The following is a 12354-nucleotide window of genomic DNA, read 5'->3' on the forward strand; positions in this document are numbered from 1 at the left end:
TTGCTAGGTTTTTAAGAATATCCCAAAAAAATTAACAAATCCAAAGAAACTTTGAAGTTGTTTCTTTTCTTTTAAAATATCTGAAAAATTTAGCACATTTTCTACTATGTATTCTTGCAAAATTATTCATGACTCGTCGATTTCAATTCCTAAGTATTCAATCTTTCTTTTGGCAACGACTACTTTCTTTTTAGATAAAATCAGTCATTCTTTCTTACAAACTTTAGATAAAATCACTAAATGATTGATATGTTCTTTCATATTTTTAGACGCTATTAAAACATCATTAACATAGAAAAACATAAATTTGAAGTAATCTTAAATAGATTATTCATTTTTCTTTGAAATATCTTGGATAAATTAGTCAATCACATTGGTAAGACTTCCCAAATATAGTGTCCTTATGGTGTTGATAAAACTATGAATTTTTTTATTTCTCCATACATCTGAATCTGATAAAATCCAGACTTACAATCAAATTTAAAGAATATTTTATCGTTACGTATCAACGGATTAAATATTTTCTACTAGGTATGAAATACTCATCAAACTTCATATTCTAATTAATTTCTTGGTAATTAATAACTAATCTGGGTTTGTTCATTTTTATCTCACCATTATTTCTTACAAGAAAGTCTTGACTTATGTATGGTAAAATTCATGTTTTGATTAAACCAAGGTCTAGATGTTATTTGATTATAATCTGCATATCCCTTTGATCAACTATGTTCATCGGATAGGTTTACATCTGACAAACTCATATACCTTGCCTTTAATTTTAAGGATGGCTTGGAATTGGTTCTTATCACATCATGCCAAAGGATATTCATTTTAATTTTTTTTACCATTTTCTTGAGATCTTCTAAGGATACTTTTGATTCAAATTTACCTCATTCTGGTGTATAGCTATCTTGATGAATTATATCTCTTCAGGTTGGAGGTTCTTCTCTGCTCTTAATTGGAGCATTATTTCTCCAAATCTTCTAGAATCTTTATTTTTAGGTTTAGGATTTTTCCTTCATTACCACGCTTGATGCGAAACTGGATTGACAATTTTATGTAAAATGCCTCTTAGTATCTAGACTATGACTATGTGATCACATGGTGTTGTGAATAATAATCTTCTAATCTCTTTTTTCTTGTGTATAGGACTTAAACTTTTGTAGGAAATTGTTTCCTAGCAGAATGTCTACTAATGTATCATGAAAATAAATCGGTGGTATTTTTACCTTGTAAAAAGATGTTTGTCCAGTCCCTCCGATTATTATTTCTGTCATCTTAATCCCTTTACATATAATTAACATTCGTTTATTGAAATCTTGTCCATCAATCTGAGATAATTATTCTTCCAATTATTTTGGAAAAGATCCTCTTTTTGTTGTACATATTCTAGGTCTTGAATCAATATAAGCAGTAAAATATTATGCATTATATTGTTCATATAACATCTCTACTGAGATGTATATCAAGAATGAGATTGTGGTCATTGGATTTTCCACATTCTATCATATGTCACGAACTTCATTCCATTTTCTAGACGTTTCTAAGGTTTTTATTGCTAGAGAAACTCTATCCCAAGAACCAATTGATCTATTTCTTTTCCTGGAATTCCTTTTATATGAACTTCCAGTTCTTTTATGTTAATCATTCTTTGATAAGTTTCTATCATAGGTTGTTCTAAATATTATATGGTATTACAAAGATATTGATTTCTTTGTTTTATAATATCAAATACTATTTTTACTTGTGTCCATTCATCTGGACATCTAATCTTTCCTATTGTCGAAAAGGTTTTTAGAACGTGTTGGGTTTCTTGGACATGTGTTTTCCCCACTTTTAGCTCATAATTCTATATCCTTGAAAAGATAGTCTTCTTGGTTCCAGTTTAAAACTTTGATTTCTTTGTAGAATCGGTTTGTCCTGGATATGGACATATGTTTCTTATATTAATGGAAACTCAATTCTTTCAGGATAAATTGCCTGATCAAAATTTTCAAATATATCAGGTTTTTTAACGAACTCATTTCTAATAAACAATTTTGAATGATGTGTATTAGATATAGTATATAAAATTTGATTAGTAATAGAATATAGTCTATTACCATTTTTCATCAGCCTTTTTTCTTTGAAATTCCGATGCAACGTTACAGCTCGGCTGAAATCTCGATCTGCCAGGTTGTAGGCAATACTTGAATAAATTACTCCTAAAGTTTTCCATGCACGAAGATTCCATGATATTCCAGTATTGTATCTTGAAGGTTACATATTCGTTTATCGCATATAGCAATATCGATGGGTGAATATATTATTTCTTTAAAATTACCTTTTATCATAATCTGGATTACTACGATACGAATCCAGGACATGGTTCGTGCTACTTCTATCATGAGTTTTTATATTTCCTCTCTTATTTCTTCATAAAGAATTAATTCCATCTTCATTCTATTTTCCGTAATTTACATGAGGATTGCAATTTCTCTTTGCGAAACTTTTATAGATTAGATGATGTTTTATGTTTCTTATGCCAAGATTTCCTAATAATCTTTCTATATGTCCTGCAAAGAATCTTATATATCTCTGTAGGCTAGGATTTTCTCTCGTGATCTTTTGGACAATGTTATGAGATATTGTGTGACACCTCGACCCAATTTAATAAAATACAGCGGAATTTAAAATTTTTACTTGAAGGGAGGAAGGATTCAAAATACATTTCCATAAAATATTTACAACCAAAATTCATACATGATCATTCAAATGATATAACAAAAACACAAAATATCATTCCTATGATCATGTCCAAAAATGTCATCAAAATAACATCTTCCTTCCTTCTCTCATGCATATGACTCCAGTCCACAATCAACGTCCTGGTCCGTCGCTCTTATCTGCATCACATGAAATAACTGAAATGAGTATAAAACTCAGCAAGTGGAACTCTTACATAGCAATGAACATATCATACTCTGAAAACATGACTTTGAAAACATTAAATACCATCAACTCTGAAATATGAATATCATAGCATGAATAATAATAACGATGGTATTTCTCTTTTCTCTGTTGGATTGATATCTATATAGTATCTCTGTCTCTTACCTATATCCCATCGATATAAATCGACAACTCTGAGGGATATAAGCCTATGGTCGTTGATCAACTAATTGCATGCAATCTCTGACTATGTATCTATCAATCCATAAATCAATTTGAACTCTCTTTGGGACATTTCATCAAACACTTTGAAGACTCTAAACTCTTGTATTCCCTTTTAACACAATTGAGACATAAAATGCCTTCAATATATATAACAAGTTTATCAATACATAATCATGAATTAAATGAAGGGAATAGCACATTAAAACCATTGAAATATCATACATATAGTATCATGTGAGCACAAGAATGAAATTCCACTTACTACACTTGCAACCTCTTGATTCTAATCTCTTTGATAGCAATCCTACACAATAACCCATAACTAACACCATCGATAACCCAATAATCAAAAACCCATAACAATTAATCCAAAACCCAACACCATTCACAAACCCATAACATCTCCAACACCAAAAACTAAGAAATAATCAAACCAAAAGCTTACCTTAGCTTCCTAGAACCAAGAAGAACCTTGATCTCTCAACAATAAACCAACTAAGAGCTTGAATCAAAGATAGGAAATGCAAGAAAATGGAACCCTAGGTCACCTTTTGAGAGAAGAAACGAGAAGAGGGAGAAAAGAAATGAGGAAAGTGACCAAATCTATGACTTATATCATAAAAATCTCGAAAACACTCTTTTGCTGCGCGGGACCGCGGGTGCGCTCTTACCTCTACCGCGGGTGCGCTAAGCTCACGGCAAACCAACCAAAATTCTGAAAATTACGACCGCGGGTGCGGTGCTAACTTTACCGCGGGTGCGGTGCCTCTACCGCGGGTGCGGTGTGACTATGGCAATTCTACCCAAAATGCTGAAATCAAGACCGCGGGTGCGCTGCTGCAAGGACCGCGGGTGCGGTGATGTCACGGCCAAAAACAATCTTTAGAGCAACTAAAATCGAACCGCAACGCTGATACAATACAACTACCATCAATGAACATCAACAATGCCACAAAATAAAGATAACCAACCATACTATAACCCATAGTCACAACTCTTAATCACCAAAACTATACTAAACCCAATCAATAAGTCTAATAACATACGAAAACTTAAACCGTACCGTACACCAGGCTCGGCTATTACATATTGTTGTCTAGCTAAAGAAACCAGACAAAGCTTCTTTCGTGTCGAAACACCTCGTCTTCTGTCAGATTCTGATTCTGTTCTCTCATATTTCTCCTGACTTAGACTTCTTCTTCGAATATACTTTCATCTGACGAAATATTCTCAAACCGATATATTTGAACAAGATTTTGGTAATAAACGGTTTCTTCAATATCCGAGGTCGGATGAAGTGTTTTTTTCCTCTTTTTTCATTTCATGGACAGTTGGTCAAAATATGACATCTTACTTCAATGTCTAGCAATTAGAATCTTTAAAACTTTCATTAGCTCGGGTATGAGCTCTTCTGAAAGTTTTTCTTGTAAATGATTTTTTCGTGCTTCGAGATGTGCTCGATGCTTGGGATGACATCCTACTTCTTGATGGTCCACTTTTTGGCCCAGGTTTATTAGATCCAACCTTTTGTCTGGACCATACTATTATTGGTTTCCAAGAACTTCTTTCACTTCTTCTACTTCTGGCATAAAGATGAGATCTAAAGCTATTTATTTTATGCCTTTGTGATCTATTTCCAAAAATTGTTGGAAGATCATTTTATTTACAGCATAAAGGAGTACGTTTGTTAATAGATTTTAGCAGTTTGTAATGCCGTCATATGACATCATTCTGCCAATTTTCCTTTGAGAAAAGAGGTTATTCGTGCCAAATTATCTGGATTGCCCGGGATATATTCCTAATTAACATTTCTTTCCAGGGACTTGGCATTTTGGTGAAGAAAAGTTGCATTGATATATTTTCTTTTATCCCTGAATTTCATCTATATTTAGTGAATAACATAATATATTCATCCACTAAACAGATGTCATGTAATTCAAGACTATACAAAGCTTGAGTATATTTCTTTTTCTTCTCTCTATCTTGACTGTTAAAATAGTTTATGCATATACATTGTGCTTTAAATAGGATAGTCATTCTTCTGGATATCTCACTAAGAGATTCTCTGGTTGGGACTGACTCTTTGATTTCTAACGAAGTCATGTCCTAAACAATTTTGACCTGATCCCATAAGACTTCTTTTTAAAAGTTTAGTGACTTTTTTTCTGTTGAGATCAAGTGTTCCTGCTGCGATTCTCATAGTCGATATCTAATCATGTATGAGATATTCTCTGAAGTCCAGTATATCAAGATTAAGCATAACCTCCTAAGGATGTATGAGTTCCAAAATAGATTACCCGAAGAGTGTTTGATGTAAAGGAATTTGACTTCTCCTTAACTTTGTCCCCGTTGGGTGGGATTCTCCTCTAGTATGAAAATCTGTTTGAGGTCCTCTCCTATTTGTATTATGATATCTCACACTTTCTCTTAGTGGTACATGAGAAGATGACCAAGTTATTGCGGGTGTTTCACTCTCGGTTGTGTTCATCTTTAGATCTACAACTTAGAGATTTGCAAAAGATTCTACAAGCTCTTGGAGATCATCGAGACCAATCCTTTCTAAACTTGTCATGAGATTAATTTATTTTAAAACAATTTTAATTAGATTGATCATTTTTTCTTCGTCAGTTAAAGGATTTTGCATTACTTTGGTCTTCCCTCTTTGGTGTAATAAAGGTTCAGTATCAAAGGATAGTGGTAATCTTCCTTCCGAAGTTCTTTTACTAGAACTTGGTTGTTGTTCTAGGGTTTGAAATCTTGTTTGAATATCATTTAATGTTCCAACTATTTCTTCTTGTTTTTCAAAGATTTTCTCCACATTTTATGGTACATAATACAACATATTGCCATAATTTTGTACTGCCTTTTGAATTTATCTAAGATCTCCTGAGAGTTTAAATTAATAATGTACTATTTCTAAGAACCTATTATTCTGAATCATTTGTTTACTTTAAGACTCTGATAAGTTCCACTTTGTTCTTGATATCTAACATTAGTTAGATCTTCATGTTTCAAATATTCCAAAATTTTGGAATAAATCTTGCAAATAATTAATCTCGAACTTGGATTCGGATCTATATTATTTGAGAAAATTCTCCTCCTCAAACAGTTAATTACTCAGTAATAATAATTTTTATATGTTTGAATAATTTTATCTAAACTCTGATATCATTTTGACCTAGTAAAATTAATCATTAAAATCAACACATATAAGGGTATTTTTGTCATTTTATTATTTTAGGGGGTTGAAACAATTTTTATTTTTTTTGGTGTGTAGGGAGTTGTGATAAATTTAGGTTTGAGATTGGAGATAAATATCCAATTTACCCTTAAAAAAATTATTTTAAAATATGTTATTAGAGTATATAATAAGCTAATAAAATTTCTTGTTTTTGTAAGCTCTGAAAAACTTATTAGCTGTCTATAATAATTATGTCAAATGGGCACTTAGTTAAGTGTGAAATTTATTATCAAAATATGGAAAAAAAATATATATATAAGATGCCAGTGAGTTTTGAGTTATTTATGTAACTAAAAAGAGTGAAAAACTAATAAAAATACACATTTTGCCGCTCTAAAGCCAAAATCATGGACTTACGGTCCAGCATCGAAACCAAAATGGGTAAATTCATATTAAATTTAAGATATTGTAGTATAAATATACAGCTAAAATTATATTATTAAACTTCTGATCACTATAAATCAAATTTAACCTTTTTACTTTTTTTAAATAAAAATGCATGTTAATAATGCTGTCTAATATATTTCTTTTTAATATTAAAATTCAAAAGAATAAGTTTTAGTTCAATCTCATTCAAATCACAATCAAAATCTTATAAATAGAAACCTAAAATCCTTAGAAACTGGAATTGGAACTGTATTCTATGGGCAGGGCTGTAGGTATATATATATATATTTTATTTTTTGGATTATGTGTAATGAAACTCTATAAATAGATCTCTCATTTGTGAAGAAAATCACAATTGAGTAGAGAGAAAAATATTATAAAGTGTGTAGTTTGGTAAATTTTGAGAGTTTGAGATTTTTACTTTTTACCATAAATTTTTACTTTTTCACAACAATATATATATATATATATATATATATATATATATATAGTTTTGATATGCTGTACACCTACCGTGCACACCTATATGAGTATCGATGAGGTGTCACTCACCCATTGGATGCACAATTTTTCTATATTTAATCATATCCAATAGGTGAGTGACACCTCATCGGTGCTCATATAGGTTTGCACAGTAGGTGTGCAGCATATCAAAACTCCATGTAAATGTTTTTTATATTGAAAATTGTTGCGGATGCATGACATTAAAAATCACCAAGTTGATGTACAAAAGTGAGCAAAGTTAATGGACACTTACCTGCTTGTTAATTATTGGAATGGCTGTGTTCCAACTATGTTGCATTTGAGTTGGGAATTAAATATATAGTCCTTATTAATTAATATATAACTAATTATTACATAACTTTGATTATTATTAGATAAAGAGTGAGTCTCATGTGAGACCGTCTCACGGGTCATAATTCGTGAGACGGGTCAACCCTACCCATATTCACAATAAAAAGTAATATTCTTAGCATAAAAAGTAATACTTTTTCATGGGTGACCCAAATAAGAGATCCGTCTCATAAATACGACCCGTGAGACCGTCTCACATAAGTTTTTGTCTTAGATAAAAGCACATTTGACCACAAGCAACCTTTTGACAAATTATTCGAGTGGCTCTTGAGTGCTTTTTAATTATTATTTATATCTTAGGATTGGTTTTAAATTCATTATTACATTTCATATTATTTTTTTAATTTAAATTTTTCTACCATTATACTATAAATACATACAAAAATATTTTTCTTCCTGCGATTATATAATTAATATATATGACAAAAAAATTAAATTAAGTCATGGAAGGTTTAGGCCGAGTGCATTCTTTTTAACGACAAAAACTTGTGTGAGACGGTCTCACAGATCGTATTTTGTGAGACGGAGCTCTTATTTGAGTCATCCATGAAAAAGTATTATTTTTTATGCTAAAAATATTACTTTTTATTGTGAATATCGATAGGATTGACCCGTCTCACAGATACATATTCGTTAGACCGTCTAATAAGAGACATACTCCTTTCTAACAATAGTAATTATGAAAATTGGGGATGGGCAAAATTTACACAGTACCCACAACTAGATAACATGATGTTAAACTTACTCATATATGAAAATTAGGTATGAGCAAATTTTAGTTAGATCCGATCAAATGACTAATGAATAAATAAAATGAGAGAAAAATTTTAAAATATCCAAAATTAATAATGAAAAATCAGAGCACCCGAAGATCAAATTAGAATAAATGTCCAAACCATACAATCTCAATTACACCAATAAACGTGTCTTAATTTCCAAAACTGTTGGCTAACTCCACACAAGCCATTACAATTTTTTTCTAAAAGAAGGTATTTTTTAAAAAAAGAAAAAAGGAAAACGAAACTTTCATGGGGGAAAAAATAATAAATGCCAATGGTATACTGTACATGAAAAGGTCAAAAAACTTCATCTTTCAAATAGTAACACAACCGATGCAAAGAATAATTTAATGCTGGAGTTGAAAGACTCGATCAAGAAGCAAAGACACTCCTCAGTAGAGCTTTATTCTAGTCTGGATAGAACTTCGACAAATCGGGCACAGTTCAAGGTCTATTCCACATTCGCAGCACGTCTGAAAATATAACGTAACAAATTGTCTCAAGTTAACTAAAATATTTTTCGCGCCGACGTGTTAAGGCTGCTCATTTTCCTCCAACATAAGATATATGTATTACTCTTAAATTTTAACGCTTTACGCCTTTTAGAATCTTGCTTATAAGTATAGAAGTACCTGATGTCCACAACCGAAAGCCATATCTTTTGAGTTGCTTAGGCAAATAGGACAAATCTGTTCAGCAAAGAAACCACAATTGGTTATGTTCTTTTTTTATATTGGCCATAGGAAGAGAACACTTGCAAATGATCTAGCAAGTGCTCATTAACAGAATCTAACGAGGCATACTGAGCTATACCTGGTTTTCAGATGTAGAGCTCGGGGCTAAAGGAACCTTACTGCCAAAAACATGATTCTGGTTGTAATATGAATTTGTGCTTCCCTGAAAACTGGTGGCACGAGAGGGTATCGAATGGCTACCAGAGGCTGCACCGTAGACACGAGGTGGAAGAGCAATTCTACGAGGCGTATTTCCTCTCTGTGTACTACGACACCCCAAAAATGTAAGATCAGTAGTGAATTCACCCACGCGTGTTGTTTGTGGATGCATCACATATAAATATTATCAGAAAGAACCAAGCGAAGGAATCGTTACCCCAACAAGTTGAGCTCCATGGTTGCTTTATATTGAGATGGAATTTCCATCAATGCTGAAAGAGCAAATTCAGTCTCTTTTCGGGATTGGTGCACATTTTTGGACATAATTTCCGTAAAATTGACAAACTGGATAACAACAGTAGTACGTGAGTGACACAAACTAATAGTATGCAAATTCAGATTAGATGCAAGCCACAAACCTGGAAATTATCAAAATCCCGAGCAGGGATGTTGTCATCGAATTCCTTCATCATGTCCCAAGGTCCGTCTCCAACTCCAACCAAAACGATAGACAAAGGCAATTTGCTGCAAACATTAAAAATGTCACCCAAAAAAACACATATCGATAAAACTTGGGAAATGTTTCTAGAAAGTTGAAGTTACCTCGCTTGAGAAATTGCTTCTACAGTTCTCTGCTCCTGAGGACTTAACTGACCGCCTTCCGTATCAACACTTCTTGTAACCTACCATAAAGAACAATATTGATAAACGTGACATACGCCAACCGAATCTCTAGATAATGATCTCAGAAACATTGTTGATTGTATATACCTGTCCATCCGCAATAATCAGTAAAACGTGATATTGGCCTCCACTTTGCTCAACAATAGTCATGGCCATTTCGATAATGGGTGCGAATGATGTTGGACCTGCAGTAAAGTGATAAGAGTTCAAGCTAAAACATTCAATCCATTAACAGATACTAATCTTGACTAAAAATATATGCTGTGTTACCTGAGAGTTTCAGATTAGGAACAATCTCTTTATACCGGCTTAAAACTTCCTCAAATCCACTGCAAGGTCTCCCGTCTGGGTAGAAACTGAATACATCTCGATCATGGGTTGATGCTGCCAAGATTATTCAGAAGATATGAATTAGAATTTTTAAACATATAACTCGTGGAGGGAGGAGGGCACAAGCACTCGTCGTATACAGGGAAAAATAGAAAGTTTATAGTGTCATACCATCTCCAAATCCGAAACAGGGAATCAAGTTGTCATCATCAAAAGCAGCCAAGGTTTTTCCGATAATAAATATCGCTTGTTCATAGGGATTCAAACCACTTCCAATATGATGCAAGCTTCGACCATGATATGACCTCTTGCCTAAATATTCGACCGAGCTCAGCATATTTTTACAGAAAGTTTAGTGACTAAGAGATTTAAATGGCATAAATGAAATAACTGAACCTGTCCACTCGTTGCTCTTAGTAAAATCGATTCCAACAATTAGATTGGAGGACTCGAGGCCAGCATGTGCAAGAGCTTCAGTCACCTGAAAGAAACATACTTCATATTAGAAACATTTAATGAAAAATTAAGCATTCAAATGGCTCAAAAGAGAACTGAATTGAGATAAAGCTTATGAATGTTATATGTACAGATATTTATCCAGGCTCGTACCTCCTCTAATGAATTATAGTTATCGGCGATCCTTGAATACCTCCTCTCGAACTTCTTCTGTGGTGCGTGCAATTGAGATGGAGTGGCATGACCTTGAGTCGGGGCATAGTGATGATTCGGTGTCACATGCCCTTGCTCTTCTGGATAAGGATGCTGCACAGGGTAATTTCGAGCATATTGCGAATGCGACGCTTGTGGAGAAGAACTAAACGAAGATCGCCTCCAACTTCCCATATCCCTAGGACTTGAGCTTTTATTTCCCATTACAAAAAAACCTCGAATCTCTTAAGATCAAACAGCCCGGACTCTTGCGGTACGACGAGTCAAAGAAACAGTCCTATATATGATATATATCAATTATGCGAGAGGCCAACACAGAATAAAGGGATCCAGAAACCACCAGTTTTTTCCTCTGTTATGCTCAGAGAAAGAACAAAAGTTGCTATAACTTTCGAATGCCTAACGATCTAGATTGACCATGCAATAAAATTCTACCACCTCTATGAATATTTATATGAAAGGAAAATTCAATGACCTCTAGATTGTTATAATGGCGCGGCGCGCCGCCAATGAATTTTAAAACTGAACCGACGTCTGAAGTATGAACAAACTTACAGATAAAACAAGAAATACAGCAAAACACGAATCCTCGAAATATTTATTACGTCCGTGTGGAAACGGGTATAACAGAGAAACTCCACGGGAGGACGCGTGAATTGAATGAACACTTGGGCTTAAAGAAAAACACAGATTTCGGGTCAAAACCCATAACTATCATTCAACGGCTGCCGGCTATGATCTCATATAATTGCTGTAGTTAACCAATCAACAGAATTAACAGCCATGCAAAGTTGGGATGAAATTCTTAACAAAACACGCCTTTATATATGCCCTGCAGCATTTCTTTCGCAGTAGTTGCAGGGCTTTAGTGGAAGATCAGGAAGACTGCAATAGGGGAAAAAAGGGCTAAAATTCGGAGAAACATTCAGCATTATGGATGCTTTATTACGTTCTCGTTGATTGAGCACTTTAATAAAAGCCTTAAATTAAATGTAGAAATTTCTCTCTAGACAATAGAGCAAGTCAAGGGGCGGCAAGTAGTGATGAAATTTCCAATAGAATCCCAACCAATTCCTATCTAACCATTGACTCTCGATCAACTGTTCTGCGCCGGGGGGTCGGGCTGTCTGTTAGAAGAAGGGTTTGCAGAATCGAATGTAGATTTGATGAATATCGCAGCATATCGCAAAAATCGTCTCTATGGGCGATTATTCGGTTAAGCGGGCTCTGAAAATTTCAAAGATTTTGAGAGAGAGATGCGTCACTTGACACAAAGATCACTTTTTTAACAAATTAAATCTCATGAACTAAAAAAAATCTTGATTCTGTTTCGGGTTTCCTGTTCTTGAAGAATTTTTCT

At 33.5% G+C, this 12354-nt stretch overlaps 1 protein-coding gene across 1 annotated transcript; it reads right to left on the reverse strand.

The window, feature by feature from the left end:
- Positions 1–8642: 8642 nt before the first annotated feature.
- LOC140841499 (E3 ubiquitin-protein ligase RGLG2-like) lies at positions 8643–12354 on the reverse strand. Its single transcript, XM_073208983.1, has 11 exons — positions 10935–12354; positions 10722–10806; positions 10497–10637; positions 10266–10379; positions 10083–10180; positions 9915–9994; positions 9731–9836; positions 9529–9656; positions 9232–9418; positions 9051–9107; positions 8643–8891 (listed from the first exon to the last, which is right to left on the reverse strand). Exons 1-11 carry the CDS (start codon positions 11196–11198, stop codon positions 8811–8813), a joined length of 1341 nt encoding a protein of 446 aa, XP_073065084.1. The 5' UTR covers positions 11199–12354; the 3' UTR covers positions 8643–8810.

Source organism: Primulina eburnea, chromosome 9, assembly GCF_022965805.1.
Source record: "Primulina eburnea isolate SZY01 chromosome 9, ASM2296580v1, whole genome shotgun sequence".
NCBI classification, from domain to species: domain Eukaryota; kingdom Viridiplantae; phylum Streptophyta; class Magnoliopsida; order Lamiales; family Gesneriaceae; genus Primulina; species Primulina eburnea.

What these genes read in the sequence shown, in the direction of transcription:
- LOC140841499 (XM_073208983.1), bottom strand. Translation starts at nt 11,198, where the DNA reads ATGGGAAATAAAAGCTCAAGTCCTAGGGATATGGGAAGTTGGAGGCGA. An exon ending in ACTATAATTCATTAGAGGAG is followed by an intron (nt 10,807 to 10,934) that starts GTACGAGCCTGG and finishes TGTTTCTTTCAG; the next exon opens with GTGACTGAAGCTCTTGCACA. An exon ending in GAAGCAATTTCTCAAGCGAG is followed by an intron (nt 9,837 to 9,914) that starts GTAACTTCAACT and finishes TAATGTTTGCAG; the next exon opens with CAAATTGCCTTTGTCTATCG.